The following is a 26,277-nucleotide window of genomic DNA, read 5'->3' on the forward strand; positions in this document are numbered from 1 at the left end:
TCTAGTGTGTAAGGAATGTAAGCATGGCCTGCTAAGGTCCTACTTGGTTGGTGTATATAGCATGTGTAGAAGACAGCCCCTTTCTCTTACTACTTCTTTTATTTTTTTAATTTAAAGTCAAGTTAGTTAACATACAGTGTAGTCTTGGTTTCAGGAATAGAACCCAGTGGTTCCTCACTTACACATAACACTGCAGTGCTCATCCCAATGGGTGCCCTCCTTAATGCCCATCACCCAGTTAGCCCATCTTCCCACCTACCTCTCCTCCAGCAAACCCTTTGTTCTCTGTATTTAAGAATCTCTTATGGTTTGCCTCCCTCTCTTTTTTTATCTCTTATCACTGCTACTACTGGTCCATTCAAACCAAAGAGTGGTTTCTACTAGATTGCCTGTTCTTATCTTCACAGTAAGCTTATAATGTCAAAAGGGTCTGAATGGACTTTCTCAGCCCTTGGTGGCATCAAGATGGGTCCCCAAACCTATATTCACTTCCCACCTGGCCCAGATTCCCATACAGATTTTCATTCACTTGTTGTCAGGACCGAAAAGAAGTATCCTCTGCCCAACACATAGATTGGAATTTTATACTGTTTTTGGACAAGAAGAGAATCCTCCTGGGCTTGAATGTCATTGCTCCACTTTCAGATACTTTAATTTAAAATAAGATCTCAGGAATTTGACCAGTGAACTGTCTATGTTGCTTAATTGGGTTAGGATTTCCACCTGTGGTGGGTAAGGTCTGGGGACACTTCACACACTGTTCCTACACCAGAAAGTCATGGTGAAATGAACATAGGACTGAAGTCACACAGCTCTGCCTCCTTAGCCACACTGGATAAGACACTTAACCTTTCCGAGCTTTACCTAAAAGAGCTATTTCTAAGAGCTACCTAATACCTTCATTCCTTATAAATGGCTAGTATTGTTACTGTTTGTCAATGAGTATTTAAGCTAGAGCTCAAAATAATCTTATATTGATGGCCAATTGGTAGGTTTTTCTTTTTCCTATGAGTAGGTCTCAGTAATGCTGATTGTTTGCAGATGGATTTGATTGCAACTTTTTTTTATTTATTTACTTTTTGACCAGTCCAGAGATGCTCAATGTGCCACAAAGCTTTGGCCCCTCGTTGAGTATGGACTCCCATTTATACTTAGCTAACCAGATTGGGATATTGTTGCCAGCACCAATTAGTGTTGGTTTGTTGTGTTCAGGGTTCCTTAAGGAGTGTGGACCTGGCTGGTCATTTAAATTTACATAATAATTTATAAATGATGCTAAGGAAACCACCTGTTTTACCTGCAGCAGAAACAAGTTGTAGACATCTACAGAAACAAACAAGTTGTAGACATCTCCTGTTGATTCTCAGGAGACCTCTGGGTTGTCCAGGAGTTAGATGCCACTTTAGTCCACATGCTTAAAGTTAGCCAACTGGTGCTTTGGAATGCTCACAGCAATGTCAAATATTTTCCTAAATGCCATTATTATAAAGGAAATGAGAAACTGATCTCTACCCTGATTCTCTGGAGTGTACTACTGAAACTGAAACTGCCTGACCACACACTCTTATTGGCAAGGCAGGAACTTGCTCTTTTGTTCAATATTAGCATGAGATCCTGGTGGCTGGCTTGTACACTTGCACCTCCATCACCATGTCTCTTTTTCCTTCTGTTGGCTTCGTATAGGACACCTTCCCTAGAGATCCACTGACCTTGGCATGCCCTTCAAATTTCTAAATCCTGTTTGGCCTCTCTAACTCCTCGTTCTCAGGAAATAACTGATTGGACTTGATCTTCTTGTCTGAATCAGATCCAGATGGAGAATGTATCATGCCCTGGAAACTGAATATGTAGTGAACATTGCCAGTGGTCAGAGAGCTACTGTTTTGCCCTTACTATTTTGCAGTATGTACTTTCAGAGAATCTGATGATAGCCTGGGACCAAAATGAGGCCCCTTGACCAGTGTCTGCAGGTCCTTGGATCTTTGATCTCATCCTTGCCTGTGGCTTCCCCTCCCCTTTTTCTGATTCCTAAAGGGTAAATCTGTTGGAAACACTAACTGTCAAGGTCTGTCAGATTTTGAATTCAGATTCTGGTCCTACATCTCTTTGTTGGCTGAGGCAGCCCTGATATCTTTGCAGATCTCTGATTAGAGAGACTGTTCAGGCCCAAAGTGTCTCCTACCTATGCTCTATTTGTGATGGCCGGGGAATGCCCAGAGGGGAGTCTGTGAGAACTCACCAGGTTGACCAGCCCTGCTCAGTGCCAGACTCTGAATAGTCCTTGAATTATTTTCTCAGCTGACACTGGTACGGGATTCTGAATACCCCTGAATTTTTCACAGGACTCAGGTATACTTCAAGGCCCTTGGACATATCCTTGGACAAAGCTGTTACTAATCGCATTAAAATACACCTTTCTACTTTTTCCAAGATAGTTTGAGAAGCAACTCTTCATTAGACAGTGACAAGCAGGTAAGATGCATCTAGTGGGCTTTCCAAACTAAATTTGGGACCGTTTAGCAAGTCACTACAACAAGGTAGTGGCATTGGCCAGAGCCTAAAAAAACAAATAAAATAAAAAGAGAAGATACTAAAATCTGCTGCACATGTTATTTCATGAAATGTCTACTGCAGTTATATGTGTAACATGTGTACGTACTAGATTGTGATGTAAAATTTATTTTTTAACATGGGTTATGGTCAAAATAGTTTAACAGTTACCAGTCTAAAACTGAGCTAATGTGCTTAGAGGTATTAGGGATTAAAAGCCAAATTTACATTATTACATTTGGATTTACTAAATTCAGAATTATCTTCTTGGTGTAACCATAAGTACTTGGACAGACCAATTAGGCAACTTGCTTTGATCAAGTTCATTGCACCCCATCTGAAGAGGCCTCCTGTGTTGTCTAACAGTATGGACTATTGCGGAGATCATGTCTTGCATGTGCTGTGCTCCATGCAGGCAGAGAGAAGTTTTTATAAGCATTAGATTTCTGGTTCTGCACTTGTCAGCTTTCTTTACGTGGATGTCTCATTTTCATCTCAAATTTACATAAATAAAATCGGAACTCAACTGCAACCCCAAATCTGTTCCTCTGGTTATGGCCTCACCACCCACCAAGTGGCCTGATTCCAGTCCTAGTGTTTTTTTGTTTTTGTTTTGTTTTGTTTTTTGACTCCTTTCATTATTACTCTCTTCATATCTTACCTGATGACAAGTCCTGCAGGTTCCATGGGCACAATATATTCTTACTCTGACCACTCCCATCTTCTGCCCTAGTACCTCCCTGGTGCTTGGACAACTGTAACAGTCTTCTAATTGGTCTCCCTACTTCCTCTCTCATCTCCCTAGTATGTGTTCTCTACAACGCGGCCAAAGTGAGCTTTAAATTAATTCAGACAATTTTATTCACCTCTTTAATGTACTTCATTGGCTTCATATTATACAAAGAATAATGCCTACACTTCTCAGATGACTCATAAAACTTTGCAAAAGCCTGCTTTTGCCTTGCTCCCCTCCCCACCCCACCCCCAGTGAATCTCCTACCACTGTTTTTATGGTCAGCACCCGTCAGCCATAATAAACTTCTTTCTTTAATTTGAATACACAAAATGTATTTCTGTATCAGGACATTATACTTCTTGTTCCACTTGCCTGGGAATGGAATGTTATTTATCCAGATCTTAGCCCCAAACCTGCTTATTTGGACTATTTCCTCACTTCCTATTTTTGATCATTTGTGGGTAATTACTTCCCAAAAGAAGTCAAACATGGATTTTTACTTAATTTTCCAAATGCAGTTTATCATTAAGCATCTTATCTGTCACTGCAGTACAAATTTTGGTGTGATGTGTTTGTAGTTAGCTTAAAATTCCCATTACAGGCCAAAGAAATTTGTTAGCAAACCAGTGGGATAAGAAAAGTTCCAAATTTGTGGTCTAGTTACAAGGAGGTATAACTCAGGTGAGTAGATAATTTTCCATTAGAACATGCTTAAATTCAAACTGGCAGAAACCTGAAATGCCATGGCTTACAGAAGAGTGGTATCTAAATGTCTACAGGAAGCAACATGTAGTAGATAAGAGTGAGAATTTGGAGTTTTCTGCGTTCCAATCCTGTGGTATCACTTACTAGCTGGGAGAACTTGGGCAAGTCATAACCTCACTGTGCTTTTATATCTGGATCTGTAAAATGAGGAAAGTACTCATACCTACCTCCTAGAGTTATTGTGAAGATTAAATCAGTTAGTCTAGAAAGTGTTTAGAATGGAACCTCGTTTGTAAGTTCAGCTATTATTATGGGGTACAGGTCCTTCCACAGAATGATGTGAAAATGAATCTATATGTTTGGCATTAATTTTAGAGTACTGATGGACAGAAAAAATTTGCCTCCTCTCTTTCACTCACCAACACCCACACACTAAAAAGAGGTGAAGAAAAGAGTGTATTGTTCTTATGAAGACAGAAAGAGCTATCAGAAGAGCAGACACAGGCATGGAAGAGAGAAGTAAACAATTTTGAGTCCTCAAACACTGATGGGATCAAGTAAAAAAGGCTTAGTCTTGAAGAGGCTCCAAGTGGTCAAATTTGGTACGATTTGAGTACCATAAATAAAAGAAGGAAGGAAGGAAGGGAGCAAGCAAGCAAGCAAGCTAATAATATAAACATTGAATTTTTGAAAGTGTAAATTATAATTTTTTTAATGTTTTATTTTTGTCTGAGAGAGAGAGAGAGACAGCATGAGCAGGGGAGGGTCAGAGAGAGAGGGAGACACAGAATCTGAAACTCCAGGCTCTGAGCTGGCAGTCAACACAGAGCCCAACATGGGGCTCAAACCCATGAACCGTGGGATCATGACCTCAGTTGAAGTCAGAGGCTTAACCGACTGAGCCACCCAGGTGCCCCGAAAGCATAAATTAATAATGAGGATTTCCCTATAAGAAGGAAAGAGGAGGGAGGGAGAGAGGTGAAGGGAGTAAGAAAGAGTAGAGGGAGGGAAAACAGAAGAGATGGACAGCCCTCAGTGCAATAAATGATCTAAGCAATGATCATCAATGGGTGCAATACCATTGGGTAAAACGTAAGAAAAACAGAGTGTTCATTTGGATCAAAGTATTACCCCACAAATTGCTTCTTACTCCCTGTAGAAAAATCTGGCTGTCAACATTTTAACTAAGTGTTCAAAATTATCATCATCAACAGTGGGATAACCTGACATCATGTGTCTCTTGATTGGAAGCCATAAGCAGTACACAGTTTCTACCACCTGTGTAGTAGAATTCTATACAGTATGCATGCCAGAAACATTTATCCTGAGTGTAACATGAGGAAACAGTGAAGAAGTTTCGGATGTGGTCAAATGTTAAAAACAAATGTCCCAGACACTTAAAAAAACACAAACAAGCCAGTGACCAGTAGGGTGTTGTCTACTCTAGGTTGAGAAGCTAAAGAGAGTAAACCAAATGCAATTCATAAAACTTAATTAAATCTGAAATTTCAAAAGAGAGAAGCAACCATTAAAAACATTTCAGGAGTAATGATGGAGTCTGAAAAGCATATAAACCAGATCATATTTAGATATGAAAGTGTGCTTACCTAATAGAATGTCTCTATTTTTCAGGGATGCCTACTACGGTAGACATCATTGTAGGGTCATAATGTCTGTAAATTCAAAAGTTGAGAAAAAAAGTGGATATATATAAACGTGTGTGTGTGTGTGTGTGTGTGTGTGTGTGTAATAAAGCACATATTGCAAAAAGCTAAAATTGGTGGAATGAAGATGGCTATATGGATGTCTGCTGCAGTATTATTTCAAATTTGCTGTATATTTGAAAAAAAAATAAACTAAAACAAAAATATAACCAAAATTAAAAATGAACAGCCTCTTACCTGTCGCATTCTGGGCTCCCACCAGCCTGGCTCTTATTAAGCCGTGTCTCTCTTTGAGGCGAAGAATCCGAACTTTTGGAAACTGAGACATGTATTTATCCAGATTGTCTTTTAGGTAGTCTGTATCACAGCAAGAGCAGACAAAGAGACACTTTGAGCAACTAGATCTGGATAATACTAGCAGTGCCTCCTCAACATCAAATTCCAGAGACTATGATATTTACTCTCATCACTAAATTCTATTCCTTGGGCCGTGATTTTATTTTCTGATGTCATTTTCTTGAATGGTGTTTTGTCTGTATTCAGTACTCCAGGCCTTGTGCTTTTTAAATCTCAAATCCTTTTCAGTGTTGCTAAGTTAAAGAGGAGGGCTCACCTTTTCTGAGTATTTGTCAGGATGGGGCAAAATTTGCCTTGAAATAAATGAAGCTCAGGTTTCTGTACAAACTTCCCAGCTTACAAAGGTGTCTTCCAAGACCCAGACAGAATTGTATGCAAATTGAAAAGATTTTGAAATAAAGATATTGCAACTGCCATTAATTAAGGTCACTGTCACTTCTCTACTATGACGCTCTCTCCATCATGCCTCTTTTGTCTTGTTGGGTGGCCAAAGAGGAATCCATCTAAAGGAATGTTATTGGGGTTCTATGAGGTATATTTATATGACTTGCAGTCACTCCTATGTGTAATCAAGCTATTGACAGATATTCTATGTAGGAATGGCTTCCAGAAGTGCTTCTGCTGCTCCCTTTCCTACTAATTTTGTGGGATTTTTTCTTTCTTTCTTTTTTTATGTTTCCTTATTTTTGAGAGAGAGACAGAGAGAGTGCAAGTAGGGGAGGAGAGAGAGAGAGAGAGAAACAGAAAGACAGAATCTGAATCAGGCTCCAGGCTCTAAGCTGTCAGCACAGAGCTTACATGGGGCTCGAACTCATGAACCATGAGATCATGACCTAAGCCAAAGTTAGCTTAATTGACTGAGCCACCCAGGCATCCCTGTGGCATTTTTTTCTTAAAGAGGACTCTGGAACCATATAAGCTTTAGGTCCCTCCAAGTCTGGATCTGCCATTCATATGAAACATTATTATTTGCTTGATGACTAGATACTATTTCTGTGTGTGTTCTCAAAGCCCCTTCTCAAAGTTTTCAACCAGTTTTTCTCATGGATTTTCCCTGTTCCTGGACCTCATTGTGATTCTGGTAGGCACTCTGAGGTTGATGAAACTGGCCCATGTCTTTGTGGTCATGATCAAAGCCAAGTTGTCCTATTAGAGTTGTCCTCTCCTTGCTATTTTCTAAAAATTTCTGATATGTGTTGCATTTTGGCAATTTGTAATATGGTGGCAATGGGACGTCAGGTGGAATAAGACCACTTACATACACAAATTATGTGATAACCCCAAGAGAGAGATTCTTCACTTCTTCTGCAGTGTGGTTGATTCTGCCTTTGTACTCTGTTGAAGCTTCATCTCTTTGGTTCTATTGATAATTTGTCTTCTCAACACTTAAAACGTAATGTGCTTTGCTCTTGAGGAAGAAACCACAGACCTTCCATATCTTTGTTTTCCACAGAGTCTAACTCTGATATATTACGTACATCAAAGTTTAACTTTCAGGAGTGGTTTTCTTACCTTTGGTGCTGAAGTCATCCACCAGCAGAATCTCCTTGATGAGATGCGGAGGAGAGCGATTAAGCACACTATGAACAGACCTCAGCAGAGTGGACCACACTTCATCCACAAAGCACATGATGACACTGGTGGTCGGGAGGTTATTATGAACTAGCTGCTCTGTACACCTGGGCCAGGACAGAAGCAGGGCACAATGATGCGCTAACAAGAGCCATGAGATGGTTTTAAAAGGCACAGAGTACAATTGTATGTATACACATATATACTCACATGCTCTGTTTATCCGTAGGTATGTCTATCTGTTTTTCTATTTATCTATTCTTCTATCCTTCCTTCCATCTATCCATCCATTCATTCAGCCATTCATTCACCCATCCATTATCTACTACATATATCAGTTATAATTTTATCATGTATTTTTCTTGGGGAGGGGTATAAGTAAAATAAACAAGCAGGGGAAGAATAGCCAGTGACAGTAGTTGCAATGCAAGACATGAGAAGTTCCTGTGGAGGCATTTGTTGTAGTGGACAGGACATAAGCTGTATTGGTTAGACACTATTTTGAATCTCACCACCAATATTTTTCAGATCTTTATCCACTGATATCATACTTAATCTCTCTGTATCTCTGTTCCTTCATCTTTAAAGTTAGGTAAATGTTCTTATTCAACAGAGTTTTACAGTCTAGAAAGAAATCACATAAATTGTCTAGCACAGTTCCTGGCACAGGAATTCACCAAATGGTAGCTACTGCTATCCTAATTAGACTGTATACCAAAAGAGAACACTCTGATTTAATTAATGTTACCAAGTAGTCTATGATTGCCCTTCCAACTGGCCTTCTCCCAAGTGCCGAAGGAAATATTCTTTCTCTCACTCTGCATGTGAATGCATTTATGGAGATAAATGGAGATATATAATTAAACCCTTCATATTCCCTATCTATTTAGGGGTTATTTGCTGAGACTTTCTGTGCTACAGAGTAACCACAATTGAAATAATTTTGCTGGCATAGAGAAGAGGATAAGTCTCCAGAGGGAGCTGGTATTCAGATAGGTTGTAATTGGTCTTGGTTTTTTACCATGCCCTGCCCTGCTGTGTGTACTACCTCATTGCTGGTTTCTTCCATCGCCTGCCTATGCTCCCCTTCTTAGGAGGGTGCCCAGCAGAAGCTCACAAAGAGTATTCACCATCCTTCTAATACAGCTACTGTTAGTAATGTCATCATTACATTATTATGATCATAAATAAATATTATAGGCTCTCTGTATCATTTCAATGTAAACCAACAGAATCTCTTCCTCCTTTTATGGATGAATCATTGAAATCATGGTGAGGCTAGTTCATGATTTTACTGTTAGTGAATGACACAGTTGGGACTCAAACTCTGGTGCAGTCTGGCTCTAGAAATAGCCACTCGGGAAGCCTTAAGTTCTCGAGAATAAAAGAAGCTTGGCAGTAAATGTAGCATTTTATGGCAGTAGGCCTTTCTGCCAGCTAATCTAACTTTGCTTGGTCTGTAAAGAAGAAATAGATAAGAGTAAAAACCATGATAAAACCATATTTGCATGTATCCACCAATCACACTTAATAAACTGCTATTATGCAGACAATTATAACAACTGGTTGGGATCCACATTATTAACTTGACCTCTTCTCTAAATAGAGCAAACTGAAGTTTCAGAAGGTAGATTACTTACTCAACATGATTCACCTAGAAAGGATATATATGGAAATGTGAACAAATAGTCTTCATTCTACTGGATTATGCTGATTTTTCTGTACTAAGAGCATGGGTTTTGGCATCAGATAGATATTGGTCAGATATCCATTCCCCTAATTACTGGCTTAAATTGTTACCTTCTTTAAACCTCAATTTGCCAGAGATTAAGAACCTCCAAGCAGACATTAAGAATCTACTTATTGTAAGGTTAAATGTAAATATTATATAAAACTCACCTAGTATATATCTGACATACAGCAGATACTTAAGAAAAGGTAGGAGGTAGGCAAATCCAGCTTTGGTCTCTAATTTTAATGGGGGTCCTAAAGTGGATGGTTATTATAATTACCTACAAAGCCTTATAAAAACATACATAGCCAACCTCCATCCTTCCAAACTTAATTCAGCAGTAGGCCCTGAGAATATATCTCTTAAAAAACAAACAGTATAAATAAAAATCTACAAAGGACAGCTAACATGTTGTTGATAGATAGGCCAGTGTGGGAATACGAGCTCTAAGACAAAGTGGATTTATTTTATTTATTTTTGGTGGATAATCTTAAAAAAATAAATTGAAAGCTGATAGGAGCATGACCTGAATCTTCAGGTGACGTAAATAAAACCACACATTTTGATCAGGTATCTTGATCTAGTGATCAGGTATTTAATGTTAACATTAACTAACAGACAGCCTAAACTAATCTTATTCTATACTAAAGATCCACAGATGGGCATTTCTGAATAATATGAGATACTCTTGACTCCACTAAGGTCTGCATTAGTTTCCTGTGGCTGCTGTAACAAATTACAAGGGGGAAAAATCCTGCTTCTCAGTTTCCTCCTCAATTTGTCTCTCTTCTCACATTTTACTATGAACAGAAACATTGGGCCACACTTTCAATGCTTGGGTTGGAATTTTCTTCAGCTAAGTATCCATGTTCATGACTTTCACATTCTCCTTTCCATACAGCTGTAGGACACAATTTAGCCAAGGCTTCTGTCACTATCTTGCAAAGATCATCTTGCCACCAGTTCACACTAATATGTTCTGCATTTCCTTCTGAACTTTCACAAGATGCACTTAGAATGGTCATATTTTTACCAACATTCTGTTCAAGACAATATATGTATCCTTAAAACATTTTTTAATGTTTATTTATTTTTGAGAGAGAGAAAGAGAGAGATAGACAGAGTGTGGGCAGGGAAGGAACAGAGAGAGAAGGAGACAGAATCTGCAGCAGACTCCATGCTCTGAGCTGTTAGCACAGAGCCCGACACAGGACTTGAACCCACGAACCCTGAGATCACGACCTGAGCCAAAGTTGGATACTAAACCAACTAAGCCACCCAGGGACCCCACCAAGCCACTTTTTGATACCAAAATCTATAGTAGCTTCTGGTGGCTCCCCATGATGAACTTTATGGCTTAAAACAACAGAAACATATTGTTTTGCAGGTTTGGATGCCATAGCATTAATTTACTGATTTTATTTCATATCTTCTGCATCCAGAATTCCCTGCTAACTACAGTGCCACAAGCTTCTAGCATAGTTGCACATAATTAATATTTGATAAATATGTATTAAATGGATGGATGGAAAAAATGGAGATGGAATGGAGTTTAAAACAAAATGTTAATGGTGGAAGAAGAGGTATTTTGCTTTGATATAGGAAGAAAAAGCATGGTAATATATACAGATGAGTTTATGCACATGGGCTGAGACATTGAAAGAATTTGTAGTTCATGTTGGAGGAAGGGTTATTTGTTAATGTAATAGGGTAGGTGCTTGAGAAGAATAGAGACAATTCAGACACTATGAATAATGAGAAGGAGTACTGGCTAACTACACATAAAAGGATTTCTTTTCTTTTCTCTCTCTCTCTCTCTTTTTTTTTTTTTTTTTTCAAAGAGAGACAGCTTGAGTTGGGAAGGGGCAGAGAGAGAGGGAGACAGGAGACACAGAATCTGAAGCAGGCTCCAGGCTCTGAGCTGTCAGCACAGAACCTGATGTGGGGCTTGAACTCACGAACAGTGAGATTATGACCTGAGCTGAAGTTGGATGCTTAACCAACTGAGCCCCCCCAGGTGTCCCCATAAAATGATTTCTGAGGAGCATTGAGTACATTCCTGAATTTGGAGATCTCAAAACTCTAGTCAAAATACCAGTGTGATTTGCTCTACCAGTGTCTGTCAGCCTGGGGGAAGGAGAAGATAAAAGCAAATTGCTGAATTAATCCAAGTCTACAGGTCATCAGAAATAATGAGGTAGAGAGAAAAGTGGTAGAGGATTTTGAGGATACTGGTATGGGATGGATAAATGCGCCTTCTTGGGCTCTAGTCTGGGAGAGAGGAAGTAAAGCTAAGAGGAATTTAATAACCTGAATGAAAGGAAGCCTACAGAAGACATCGGTGACTTTCTATTACTTTGTCGTCTCTAATCACATAACAGAAGTGGATGTAAAATGCATTTCACACTTAAATATTCCTTATAACATTGCATGCTGAGAAAGAGACACCTATGCTAAAAGGGTCAGCTGCACAAGTTCTTTCTGAGCCATCTGAACCAACAAGCCTCCGATGTCAAGTCTTTATTGTTTTTTTTAAATTTTATTTTTTTTAAATATTTTTATTTATTTCTAGGAGAGAGAGAGAGAGAGAGAGACAGCGTGAGCAGGGGAGAGTCAGAGAGAGAGAGGGAGTCACAGACTGAAACAGGCTCCAGGCTCGGAGCTGGCAGTCAGCACAGAGCCCGACGCGGGGCTCGAACCCACGAACCGCGAGATCATGACCTAAGTGAAAGTCGGACGCTTAACCGACTAAGCCACCCAGGCGCCCCTCAAGTCTTTATTATTAAAATTGGGTTGACATTAGAAAATCTAGTTACAAATGAGAATACACCAAGGGGCTAAACAAGCAGGCCAATGCGGATGAATCTTCTTATATAATAAATCAGTAGATTTTTAAAAATCTCTTTTAGAAGGAAATTTTAAGAAGTGTCGTAATGTTAGACCATTTGAAATTGGAGGTAGAAACAGCTCTCAGAGATCTGGGAGATTTGGGGAAAGCTCCTCCAATTGCCAGATATCTGAGCTTCCATTCTGCCTATCTTGTCATGGTGACTTGGTTTCACTATTAGGAATCCATATGAGTGGGTCCCCAAGGATTCCACGAGATGCCAGTCTCCCAAGAAGTAAGTCGTACCTGTGCCAATTATTGGGAGATACATATTTCTTGTTTTTTAAATTTTTTAATGTTTATTTATTTTTGAGAGACGGAAAGAGAGACAGAATGCAAGCAGGGAGGGGAAAAGAGAGAGGAAGACACAGAACCCAAAGCAGGCTCCAGGCTCTGAGCTGTCAGCACCCAGTCTGACATGGGGCTCAAACCCACAAACCGTGAGATTATGACCTGAGCCGAAGTCAGAGGCTTAACTGACTGAGCCACCCAGGCGCCCCAACAGATACATGTAAGGAATCCATTGAAAGAGGATAATATTGTACAGGCTATAGTGGTGTCTGGAAAAGGGGGAAGCGTTAAAGGACGGGGAAGAAGGGCACAGGCAGGGAGTGAGAGAGGTTTGAAATACAAAGTTTCAGGACGTGCTTTGCTTTGGGTGGCTGAGACGTCAGGGCATTCTAACATTTATAGGTACCCGGTTGTCTGCACAACTCAGCAAGTGAAACATGTTTCCAGCTGTCCAGAAAAGCCAGGCGGCCAGGAAGACTTTCCACATTAACTCTTGCACGCTTTCTTATGTACAGAGAATCATCTCGTTTCTGCAGGCTATAAAAACTATTTCAGAACAGACCCAACTAAAACAAATTTCCTTCCTCCAATTTGAGTGTTGGAAACCTTCCTTTCTACTGTATTGAGGGGAGAGGTCGAAGCCCAAGTAAAGTCTCATTTAAATGCAAGATATTTCTGAGTTGGTAATCTTTTTTGAGGTTAAGAAGCCACATTTTTATTCTGTACGTACATTCATTACACAAGTTAGGTGTTTAGAGTCCAAAGACTTCATGCTGTACCTAAAAAATAACCCAATCTGTATTGCTTGCGGGAAGCCTAGACCCACATTATGGCAGCCAATCCAAGTACTAATTAAAAATGGGGATTACCATTGTGGGACAGCTTTCTGGACCTTCTAGACTTGAGAAAGATGACAAGGAACTGAGTTTTGATTCCTTTCTGACACTTATTGACTGCATGACCATGAGTAAGTCACGTAACTACACGGACCCTCAGTTTCTTCACTTTTACGGTGAAGATCACTGTGCCTTCGTCACAGAATGTCTGTGAAGATTTGATGTGATAATGGATATAAAAATATGGTGTAAGTTCCACATAAAACCCATGTGAGGATCGGTGATTACCCACAATGCAAACTCACACATTTTCACTGGGTATATTGACCTTGTCTCAGGCAAACTTTTAATTCAGCTCTATCAAGGGCTCATCGTTTATCAAGAGACTCGGAAAGTGATGTGTTTTGCCTTCTTGGCTGATAGTGCTGAATGCTCAGCCACTCACCTGACTTGAATATAGTCTCTCCACTAAAGAAGGTTTCAAATTATAACATTGGGGGAATGATAACATTCTCCCATTTTTATGAATTTTTCATTTTATTCCAAAACCATCAAAATGTACTATGTGGGTCAAGTCTCAGTCTTCTCAGGTTTGAACAGCAGGTCGAGGGGAATGTTTCTCAACTTCGATTTGCAATTCAACTAGTGTCTGGAGGTGAGCCTTCAGGGGCTTTCACTCCCCAAACTCTGCTATCTTCGGGAGGATCAGAAGAAGAATCAGGCATTCAGCTGAAGAGCTCTGTCCAGTATTATATTCTTTTTTATGAGAATTTAGATATACTGGGGCTTCTTTTCCTTTCCCTGCCAACAGGGCATAGTTACATAAAAAGTTTACTTTTATGTTGTGTTCTTTCTGGAGTAGGTTACCTTGACATTCGGTCAGAATTGCCCAACTAATTTATAAGATTTCAGTCACTCTCACCACCTCTATTCCCAAGGCCTTAGCCAGCTGAGGCTGTGGTTCTGAGGTAACCGTATATCCATCAAAGCTCCTGGACTCAGGATTCACATTCGCCACTTTAACAATAGTCTATTTTGAGCAGGCAGCTGTTGGAGCGAGACTGGGATGAAAAGGAGAACAGGGGTGGTGTAATGTGGCAGAAATAGTTCTGGGTGGAGGTCAGGGCACCTCGGGGGTAGGTAGCTCTGTTTCTCCTACAGTGTATGACCTTGAGCAAGTCACTTCCTTTCTCAGACTTCTCTGTCGCATAAGGGACTAGATTAGATAGACTTGGAAGCTTCATCCAGTACTATCATTCTGTGATTCCCTAGGCAGTGGTAGCCTCATTCACCCATAAATGCTTCCTTCTGGGTCACGAGACCCTTGAGAAAAGGGAAATTAAATGGTTATTTCCATGGCTTTAACTTTTCTCACATTTTCTTGCTGGCCCTTAGAAGAACCTTAACAAGATCCTGAGTAATCTGGATTCAGCTGACGTTCCATGGCCTCATTTCCACTGCGCTCTCCCACCCCGTGTCAGATTTCCCTCCGTTTCTTAATGGATCATTTTCTTTTTATCCCTTTTCCTCACTTCTCCAACTCCCTACCCCTTCAGGTCACAGTATAAACACCTCTGCCCTCCCTGAGGCCGGGTTTGGCCTCCCCCATCCTTACTCCAGGAGCACCCTGTGGTCCCACATAACGCTGTGCTGTAGCACCTTGGAGGTCAGGGCCATGTTCTAAGGTCAGATCAAATAGCAGGAGCCCAGGGCTCTTTGGTCACTGCTGAGCTGTGGTGTTTGGTAGTGCTGGACTCACCTTTGCTTGGTGCTGTATACAACATAATTTCCTATAAATTCTCTCTCTGAAGAGGTACCTGAGATGCAAAACTAATTCCCTTCCTACATCTCTGACCCACGTGCAGGGAAGAGAAATAGAGATGTCTTAATTTCTGCCAGTCATATGATCATAAGGAAGCAAAAGAAGGAGGAAGTGTATCTATGCAGAAAGACGACTAGAATTCGATGTCGGGAAATTTTCTTTTGAACCTCAACTCGGCTATTGGCTTGCAGGGACAGATAGCAGTTATATCATTTGTTCCTTTAGAGCCTCAGCTTCATTTTTCTCATCTGTAAATCATACAAGAGGGAGTGTATCTTTCTAGTGTTGCTGTGAGGATGGGTTAGAATAAAAGCGTGCATGCACACACCCTTACAAAATCTACACACACACACACACACACACACACACACACACATTGCCCAGAACATAAATAAGCACTTTTTTGGTGAGGCCCAGCAAACGAGAATCTCCTTATTCAGACAGCCATGGCCAGCACAGGAGAGGTGGGGGTGATGATAGTCGCTCTGAGGGAGAGAACTGGTCTGGTGTGTTAGGATCACGACTGAGCTAGGAAGAATCAGAACGCTAAGATTTGGGTCCCTACACTGCCACATGTGACCTGTGGACCCTTGGCCAGACTACCTTTCCTTGTGTGTGTTTTTCCCTCATCTGTTAGGAGGATGTAACACTTTATCAGTCTGGCCCCGACTATCATGAGGATCAAGTGAGATGGTACATGTGAAGGAGGAACAGTCCCAGCTGCCTGGCACAGGGAGCCCAGGGATGGTAAAGGGACTGCCACCAGGGAATGATTGCTGCCATCTGAGTCCTCAGCTGCCTCTTCCAGGTCCAGTGTCTCCACAGGCAGAGCTGGGGCGATGTTAGCACCTGCCTTGGAGAACGAGTTTAAGGATCAGATGAGAGGAGGCATGTCAGAAAGGCCCTCGTAGATACCGAAGTTCCTCCATGCCGTTCCTTGTCACACGTGTCCATATAACAACACTTTAGAAGTAGAGCTGATTTAGGAGATAATTTCATTTGGAACAATAGAGTTTTTTTTTTAAACATAGACGGGACTCTGCAAAGCTCCTTTCATTTTGAGAGCAAACAACAAAATAGAGCTTCTAAACACTGTTATTTCCCCCCAATTTTCTGACCCTTGAGTGAACAACGGTTCATTCTTGAGAGGCCCTGCTCTGAATGGATCTCCAAGAACAGCCCAACAAGTCGTTATTTTCTGAGACAAGAGTACCCAGGGCAATATCGCAGCAGGAGTTTGATAAACTTCGGTTATATTAGGTTATATATTCAATGTGTAAAAGAGATGTGTAAACAGGTTCGGATTCCTGCATTTACTAATTACTCTCTCCCAAAATATTTCTAGGTATCTGGCAGTGCTTGGGGAAAAAAGTCACTGATCTGCTGCAATAGTTTTCTCAGTTTTACATTAGTTCGGCATGGGTTAGCTGTTGCCTTCTCTCTGAGCTAGTAGCAGAAATGTGTTTCAGGTCCTCTGCTCCTCTTTCTCCTTATTACTCTCGGGTGATGGGGAGGGCGTGATAAAGGAAAGGCCCCATGTCATCTTTTGGCCACATTTAACCTTTGTCATGCTATGGTCTAGCCTGTACCTTTTAAACAAATTTTGCTTTTTATTTCCTGCTCTCTGAATGAAATAGCACGCTGTGCTCTAACACATAAAAACATGCAAATGCACACTAATTAGCATGTACACACACACACACACACACACGCACGCACACACACAATTCCAAAGCACCAGAAATAACCCTTTTAAATCACTTTGTCAGGTTTTTCTTTCCCTCTCCTGTTTCATTTCAGGGAGATCCTACAGCATCTCTAGTCAATTCCAGATGATATTCTCTGATCACTGTTAGTCACAAGAGCGATCTCATTTCATCAGTTAAAATATCTATCCCATGTAAAAATAGAGAACTTGAACTTCATGTAACTTTAAAGTTTCTCTTTTCTCCCAGCCTGATAAACTTGTAGGAGCCTGAACTTTGGAAAGATATGCGGTTAGTTTATTTTTTTTCCCTCCCGATCATTCCTCCTCCTCCAGCAGTTTATTAGTTATGATTTTTTACCTCAGTAGGATTGAGAGGGGAGGAAAGGGTGGAAATTAGGGTTCTAGAAAGGTTTTTCTTTCCTCTCAGTAATTTAGACTGGTTTGTGGCAAATACATGGTGCTATCCTTTGCTTTTCATATGTGCCAAAAGAAAAGTCTCCATAGCTGTGTAGGAAGGAATCCAAGTATTGGCTGACAATCCCAGGACTGGGCTAAGAGAGTAAAGACTGGTTTTAATTGCTTTATAGAGGGGCTCGCCAGAATTCTGTAGAAAAAGCAAAGCATTAAATTAAGCAATCGAGTAACCTCATGACGACACAGCAGTGGTAGAACAGCATGCTATAATTCTTATTGTACTTTAAAAACTAAATGCTGGCAGCAAAAATCTGTTTGAGTCAGTTTCCTCTAAAACAGATCCCGGAAGTGCACTCTGAAAATAAGTTCATTTTTGGACTTTCATCTTAACTATATAGCTGCAGGCTGGCAGACAGACATCTCTCTGTAGAATGGCACTGCATTTTCTATAGATGGGGCCACATTTTACCAAATTTGTGTGTATTGATTGTTGCTACCTGAAATAAACTTTAGTGAGTAAGAGCAAGAACTGTAAGGATTAGCTTTTTATAAAGAAAGAAAAATTAAATGTGGAATTTAAAATGACTATCAAAAATTTTTATTTTTATTTTTTTAATGTTTTATTTATTTCTGAGAAAGAGAGAGGGACAGTGTGAGCAGGGGAGGGTCAAAGAGAGAGGAAGACACAGAATCTGAAACACGCTCCAGACTCAGAGCTGGCAGTCAACACAGAGCCTGACAAGGGGCTTGAACCCATGAACCATGAAATCATGACCTGAGCCAAAGTCGGACACTTAACTGACTGAGCCACCAGGTGCCCCCCAAAAATTTTATTTGAGGCATATTTTACAGGCAAAACTTCTAGGCACAAAATGAAATTGTACTTTACTTACTGACATAAAGCATCATTGTAAATAAAATAAGGAGACATTCTTTCCTCCCTTGAAAGTCAGAACGTTGACTGAAAACCCAAACAACAAAACTATGAACTAAAGAATAAGCAGGAATCAATGAATAGATCACAGTGTTAGAACAGGATGTATTTATCTTAAACAAGATACTAACATAGACTATATATTCAAAATGAAAAATTAGGAAGTCATTGTTAATTTGTAAAAAGACTTCTTGCATGTCGTATTTGAATAGCTACCTCTCATTTATGGTTTTAAAATAGTATCTATGTTCAAAGATCATTTCTGAGAAACATATCTTTTAAAACCGTGATGCTCATTGCTAAGGGGGTAGAAAATGAAGGAAAAGACAGTTTCCTTTAGAAGCTTATACTTTCACTGAGATGGCAAAACAGATTCCTGAGACTCTAGTGAAGAAAGAGCACACGGCAAGGAGTGTGTCAGTAACCAACCCATGAGCACATTCAAGGTTATTGGTATTTAGAGGTCAGAGTTGATTCATGGTCTAGAAGAAGATAAACACCAGTTAGGTTTGGAGCGATGTCAGACTAGGGTGTGTGGGAGAAAAGGGTGAAGACTTTGCAAGGTAAAGATGGTGGGGGCTGGGAGAATGCACCAGTAAAGAGGAACATCAGTGGATGGTACTGAGATACTTAATGCTAAGGGCCCACAGTAGAGCGAATGTCACATGCAGAAAAGTTGCAAGGAACAGAGAATTGGGGGGTACTGAAAAGGAGAGTGAGAATAATACTGACCATAGATAGGAGTCCCTGTGCTTTCAGAAAAGGCCACGACTACATCTCAACAGCTTAGAAATGGTTCTCTAGGACTCAGGAGAAAAAGAGGGCAGAGTAGTTTCGGGGAAGAGAATTTGATTTTGGAACTAGAGCAGGTGAAAGTGCCCTGGGCATCCTGCCTGTCTCCTGTCTTTCTCAGTGCCAACGTCATCCCTCCCAGCATATCAGTTAAATCATCCTGAAGATGATATTAGCTGGTAACTGGTTAATATCTTTACTCAGGGGAATTGAATCTAAATGAACATACTAGTAAATCTATGGTTTTTATCCTTTTCTCTTGGTTCAATGTATATTCAGTAGGCAGCTATGACATGCCAGTCATTGTGTTAATCATTCCATAGTGGTGGGTTTTTGAAAATGTGAAGAACAGTGAGGGAGATATCCCCCAGAATTCTTAAAACTAAAGGGTATCGGTGTCAGTGGGCTGTTAATGTATAGCTCATTTTAAGGCAAGCCCTCCTGTCCCCCTGTGTTCTTCTAGATCTCTCTCTGTCTCTGTCTCTCTCATACACACACATATATTTTCTTACTATATTCTACAACAATTTTCCCCTTACGCTGACTTTGAAAATGTATTATCTTCAAAACTCTTGTTGTGTGCCTTCTTGTAAACCATTTCCTAAACTTTTTGAGCAAGGCTGAAAATAAACAAATTCAGGGGCGCCTGGGTGGCTTAGTCGGTTAAGCGTCCAACTTTCGCTTAGGTCATGATCTCGCAGTTCGTGGGTTCGAGCCCCGAGTCGGGCTCTGTGCTGACTGCCAGCTCAGAGCCTGGAGCCTATTTCAGAGTCTGTATCTCCCTCTCTCTCTGACCCTCCCCTGCTCATGCTGTCTCTCTCTCTCTCTCCACTAGAAATAAATAAAAATATTAAGAAATAAAAACAAATTCAAAGTCAGAAAATTGCAAATCATGCCAACCTGATGAATCAAGTGTTTTTTCATTTGTGTTTTCTGCCAACATTATCCATATGAATACATAATTTGCACATATTTATGGTCAGAATGTTTGGGTAAAAGAAAAGAAAAATAACATATCCTCTTTCAAGGAAGAGTTGTGCACAAGGGCTGTAGATAGTTCAGTGGGCCCTATACCTAAGATCCCTGGTGGCTGCACTGTCACCTCCATCCTGTTGGCATAGAGCACGAGGGAGGCAGCTTGCCGAGAGTGCCTATGTTTAGCCAAGGTGGGTTGTGTGATAACAGGGAGGAGGCCTGGCCACATGCCGTCTGACTCATCCCATCAAGCATACGTGTCAGTTTCTCCACTGTCGGGACAGCCTCCTTCAGAACACAGAGCCTGACAGTGACATTTCCACAAACTTCATCATCCACAGACCAATTTTCAGAAGCCACTAGGCGCTGGGTACCACCGAGACTTCGATAAATCACATGGCTGATAACATCTTTATTACTTGCTGTTGTCCTTCACATGATTGCCTTTTCTCTGGTTTGCAACTGTGGTTCCTGCTCCTGGACGCTGCCGGTCTCTTCCCCATACCACTCCATGCCAGCAGTCTGCCAGACCGCAGCAGGGATGTAAAAATGAAGCCACTTTGCCTACTACTTCGTTCTCTGGCATATCGTGTTCAAAGCTGGCAAATTTATGTGTGCATACATAAAATCTATGTGTGATATGTAGGATTTCAGATCAGAGCTGGTCCAACATAATTTTTAGGATCTTTTTGTAGGGGGTGGGCGGGGGGGAAATCAGCAAGAGAAGCGATAAAGAGCACAGCATAATTTTGAGAATGGATTTTAATAACTTCTTTACATTTACTGCTCTCTGAACACAGACAAGATAACTTCCCGGGGCCTCATTTTTATCATCTTTAGTTTGGGCCTATGTGTGCTCTCCTCCAGGCCGTGAGCCTCACCAGGGTGAGGGACATGAGGGGCACAGTGCTTAGTCTAAGCAGGCATCGGTGCTCAGCTGAGAGCTACCTGCCAGTGGCTTGCTCAGAGAGCTGATGATGGCTTCCCTTAGCTGCAGAGGCGCCTCTTACTAACATGACAGGCACATCTCCATCTTCCTTCCTCCTAGTAACACTGACTACCTAAATCATAAACAAGAGTTTTCCACAGAGACCAAACAAGGCCACTGTTTACATTCCACTGGAGCTAAGTCTGAATCTTGACATTCCCTAATTCCATTCTAGGCAAACATTGTTTGGCTCAGGAATTGAATAACCAGGCACTCGTGGAACTGTATTATCGATTAATGGATAGGGAACATATACCGTCAAAGCTACCTTCATTTATGAATGGGCCAAAAAGAACCAGGAACCAAAATGCGTTGGAATCAGGTGAGATATTTGTGATTTGATCTGCCTCCAGGTGAAGTAGTTATAAGAATTTAATTCATTGCAGAATTGGGTTGTGAAGCCTGGCTGGGAAGCTTTGGAGCTGTGCTAGCCTGGGAAAAAGAATAATTTCTGAGTGTCCTCCTCTATTCCGCTGAACCCATAACAACTGCTGTCTCCTTTCTAGGTCTCTTATGAAGTTCATGTGATGTGTATGCAGCCTCTTTGTAAATGAAATTCTAAACATATAAGTGGTTATTAATATGCTCTTGTACATCCTGTGGGTGTTGTAAGTTATTGACTGTTTGACTTTTTCTAACATCATTGTTCCTGTACAAATGAACTCCCGAAATATCTATCATCCTACCTACAGAGGATATTAAATTTTAAGGAGTAAAGTCATGTCTTCACTTGCTATTCTGGTGATCATTAGTCACGATTAGGCAAAATTCTGCTGGTTAAGATACAATTCCAGGGATGCCTAGAAAGCACCTTCTCTATGCTCACTTCCCAAATGCATTCCTGACAAACTTGCTAATAATGTAGATGTTCTGCCAATTGGGAATTCACTTCGCTGTCACTATCTTAATGGAATTGCATTTTAAGCTCTATCATTCATATATACCTATTAAGAATTAAGTTCATCTAATAAGTTTAATAGGTTTTCAGTAGCAGGAAGGAATGGAACATGAGCTAATAGAGGTGGGAGCCAAAGTCTCAGAGAAGTTAAGTGTAGAGAGAGAACAAAGTGGGTATGGTATGTCAGAATTATTCTCTATGTAGATGGTAGACTATTTGGATTGTGTCTAATGATTAATGTTGCCTTATTTATTTATTTTTAAAAATTTTGAATGTTTTTATTCATTTTTTTGAGAGACAGAAAGAGACTGTGATTGGGAGAAGGTCAGAGAGAGAGGGAGACACAGAATCTGAAGCAGGCTCCAGGCTCTGAGCTGTCAGCACAGAGCCCGACGCGGGGCTCGAACCCACCAACCATGAAACAATGACCGGAGCCAAAGTCTGCTGCTTAACTGACTGAGCCACCCAGGTGCGCCTGATTGATGTGGCTTTACTCTAAGTGATCTAAGACTCATGCAAAAGTATCTAGAAATACATATTCTCTACATAAGAGCCAAAACACTTTTCGTTGAGGAAAGAGAAGAGAAATGGATCTTACCCAGCGGGTCTTGTGTCTTCAATGGCTCTGTCCACTGGGATCAAATCACTGAGGTAGACATTGAAGTTTCCTTCTTTCCATCTTCTTTCTGCCTCCTTCTCTTTGCCACGGGGGACAACTACAGGACGTCCATATTGGCCTGGAGCTTTGGGGTCCCTTGGAGAAAGTGTCAGGTCAATTCTCAACACATGGTGCATTCCAGGTTCTTCAGGTACTTGTATAGGATTTTGGTTGAGTTCTACAGGTTGGGCCTTGGCAGTCAAGTTGATTCTTGCTGGCTCTAGCCTCTCAGCTAAGGCTCGATGGGTTTGAGATACTTTTGCTCTCCGTAGAGCAAATGGAGAGAAAGATGCCTCACTTCTATTCCTGGAAACGTGTTTCCCTTGGCTTTCACCCAATACAATAGGGAGTGCAGTTTTGTTTTTAAGATTGGGGGCCTCTTTGGAGTTTGTCTTTAGATCCTCCTCTTTGGTTATAATCACAACGTGGCTTTCAGAGAAATTGAATTTCTTCCCACCAGCCACTTTGGCTCCATCATCCTTTGGCAAGCCCCCCAACTGTGTTTCATTAATATATTGCTTCTTTGAGAGATTTGAATTGGCAACCAACTTGGAAAAGGGAAGGTTCTTATTGGCTTTGTGTTTATTTGAGTCTCGTTCTTTGCTCTGAGTTTCAGTTTTATTTAAGGCTATGGCTTCCCTAGGTTTTGGCACCAGTGGGCTGGCAGGGTGTGCCCTCTCATTTGCTACCGCCTGTGATTGCTGCTTTGATCTGTCAGTATTAGGACTGATGGTCACATTTGGGTTTCTCTCGGCTGCTTGTTTTGATGTGTCACTGCTGAGACTATGACCCTTCAGGGCCTCCTGGTGTATATCGACAGGTCTTGCGTGTACAGATATTTCTGCCAACTGAGTTTCTCTTGCTGCTATGAATGGGGTTTTCTGAGCCCCCTGAGCTCGCACTTGCTTTGCCATGTGACGAGAGTAGGCTTCAGGTTCAATGCCCTGCTTCTCTGTCTCCTGCTTGGTAAAAGTCCTTGGAAGGGTCTGGAGATACGCAGGATGCCACAAAGGGGCAACCTTGCCCCTTCCCAGGGCATTCTGCTTTTTTCTTTCCCTCTGGGTTTGGTCCAAGTCTTCCTCAACCTTGAGCATACTCTTCTCAGTTTTTCTAAAGTTCTCTTTGCCCCACACACCCTTCCCATGTCCCCTCAGAGGGGACTTCATTTCTTTTACGCTGCTATAAAGGATCTTCATTTGGTCTGGCTGAACTCTGAATCCTACCTTCTCCCTCCTGACGATGTCTTCCTTGAGGACCCGAGTGTTGATCTCGCTGAATGACAGGCGGAGAGCTGCCATGTCAAAGAGCAGCCAGATGACAGAAGCTACAAATATAAATGCCAGGACTCGCCCACTTCCTCGGAAAAACTTTCGAATCTTGTTCATGGTGCAAAGGCTTCACTTGCAGCCTACCCTCCCTTTGAGCCTGCTTACCTTGAGTGGAGAGAGAGCTCAAGTAGCAGCGGCAACAGCAGCAGAGTGGCCAGAAAGCGCCCCCTCCCCTGAAAACAGCAGGAAACAGCAGTCCACGGGGGGGAAGCTCAGCTCCCAGTGCTTGTCAGTCTCTGCCTGCGTGGCATTTCACAGCGGAGCATCTGTGCCTGCTCGGCTGGCCCCCGGCTACACTGTGCTAAACACTGCCCTCAGGTCACCCTGGGAACAGTTGACTGCATCTACCAGACAATTCAGCATATCACTTGTCTCCTTGAGCCCACGTCCACCTTCCTATAAGCCCGAAAAGAGGTGGGGGCCGGGCTGGGGCTGCCACTCCTCTCCTCCCGGCTGTCTGTCTGCACAGGCTGTAACTCAACACCGCTTCTCATAAGGAAAACATTTCAAGCCATTACCCAGAAAACTTCATTCAGCTCGCACCTTCCGTGTTCTGTGAGAGTGTGTGTGTTTTCAGGGCAATTAAAGGGAAAGAAAACTTGGAGGGCATGTGTTCCTGGTTTGTAACCCCACCTACCCCATGTCTGCTCATTAACCCTGTTATCCCCAAGTCTCTGATTTACCCCAGCAAATAATCAGTGACCTTAGAGGTTCGGCTTTGAGATGTTACCGGCTTAAAGAAGGGGTCTAGCAGGATCTCAGTGCCAGAGGTGGATGTTTAATTATTCAGAAGTTTTTCTTGAGCGGGTCTCAGAATGTTTCTTTATAAGTCAACGGATCTTTAAATGGACTCCATTTATTTTTATTACTAAAGTCACTAGACGTGAACGTAACTTGTCACATTGCTGTACAAGCTTCTAAACATTTACTCAAGGTTTCAGTACTTATCTTGTCACGGATCAGGAACAAGCACTTTGCAGACTTTACCCGCAGTGGGACCGGACTTGGAGCAGCCCTGCTAGACTGGCAGACCGGTCCCCACACGGACTTTGTGTTAGGATCACTCTAAGGATGTCCCCCCAGATTTTGATGGACTGGTGGGGGTGGAGACAATAATGGCAGTTGGTCTGGTATTGTGTTTTTAAGAAACTTCCCAGGTCTTTATAATGTATGGCCAAATCTGAGAGACACTGGTCTAGAATAGAATACCTCTTATTTTTGTGATTCTGAAACACTGCTCACAGTTTTTGTAAAATTCCCTCACAAACAGAGTAAAACTGCATTTTGACATTACCTGTTATAAACATTGTCAGTAGAGTCTGAGAAGCACTTCCCAGGAGTACTGTTCTCCCATGAGCTTTGAGTGATCTGTAGATGGTGATACCACTTAGCACTCTTCCGTTAGGAGGGGTATAGAGTACTTGCCTTGAGATAAATTTAGGCTCCCAAAGGCTTGGAAAGGGAAGAAGGACAAATTATTTTTTTTAAATATTTATTTATTTATTTATTTATGGAGAGAAAGAGAGAGAGAGGCTGGGAGGGAAGGGTAGAGACAGAGGGAGAGAGAATCCTGAGCAGACTCTGTGCTGTCAACACAGAGCCCAACACAGGGCTCAGTCTCACAAACTGTGAGATCATGACCTGAGCAGAAATCAAGTCGGATGCTTAACGGACTGAGTCATCCGGGTGCCCCAAGAAGGACAAAATCTGAATTCTCCACACTTATGCATTACTGTAGCATTTGGTCTTTAAATTAGCACCTTGCTCCAAAGGAGAGAACTAGATAAATGCCGCTTTAGCAACATGTTTCTTGAATCCCTGATTCTCCTTTTTATTCAGGGCCTGCTCACTCAAATTTGGAATGTCCACATGGATAACAGCGTTGGTAGCTCAGCCATTTCCTCCCTGCAGTGATTCATCTACCTTTCCAGTATTTGTTATGTTTTATGACTCAAGGTCTGTGTTGGGTGTTGAGGAATATTGAGTAAAAGGACATAGTTCTTGTCTGGGATCTTATACTCTATTGGTGGACATGGACAGGTAGGCACATCTAGAGTACATAATAAATAATATGAGAGAATAATATACTGGATTCTATGGGGACCTAGCTTAGTTTGAGGGTGCATGAATAATTTTTGAAGAAATTTTCCATAGAGTTGAGGGATGAATGAGAATATAGTTATTTCTTCTTATATTGTGGTCTGAGAAAAGAAATATTAGTTGGATGAAGAAAAGCAGATAAAGCAACAAAATCACAGAAGTGAAGTGATGGCATAACACCTGACAGGAAATAAGTATCTGAGAACAAGCATGATTGGAAACACAGGCTTTGGCATGAGTGTGCATGAGTGCGTGCATGCGTGTGTACCCAGTGTGTTTGAAACACTTTACTAGTCTCTTTCTATTGAGCATCTCACTCAATTTCCAAAC

At 41.4% G+C, this 26,277-nt stretch overlaps 1 protein-coding gene across 1 annotated transcript in view; it reads right to left on the minus strand.

Annotated features, from left to right (window-relative positions):
- Positions 1 to 24,165, minus strand: part of GALNT5 (polypeptide N-acetylgalactosaminyltransferase 5) — a 43,767-nt gene extending 19,602 nt beyond the window's left edge. The window contains exons 1-3 of the mRNA XM_039237512.1: positions 22,460 to 24,165; positions 7,525 to 7,691; positions 5,893 to 6,012 (exon numbers count right to left, since the gene is read on the minus strand). Coding sequence (XP_039093443.1) covers positions 5,893 to 6,012; positions 7,525 to 7,691; positions 22,460 to 23,904 — 1,732 coding nt within the window. The 5' untranslated portion in view covers positions 23,905 to 24,165. The remainder of the gene's footprint in view (positions 1 to 5,892; positions 6,013 to 7,524; positions 7,692 to 22,459) is intronic.
- Between the last annotated feature and the right edge of the window lie 2,112 nt (positions 24,166 to 26,277).

The sequence above is a fragment of the Hyaena hyaena genome, unplaced genomic scaffold, assembly GCF_003009895.1.
Source record: "Hyaena hyaena isolate Hyena2069 unplaced genomic scaffold, ASM300989v1 scaffold_126, whole genome shotgun sequence".
In the NCBI taxonomy this organism is placed as follows: Eukaryota; Metazoa; Chordata; class Mammalia; order Carnivora; family Hyaenidae; genus Hyaena; species Hyaena hyaena.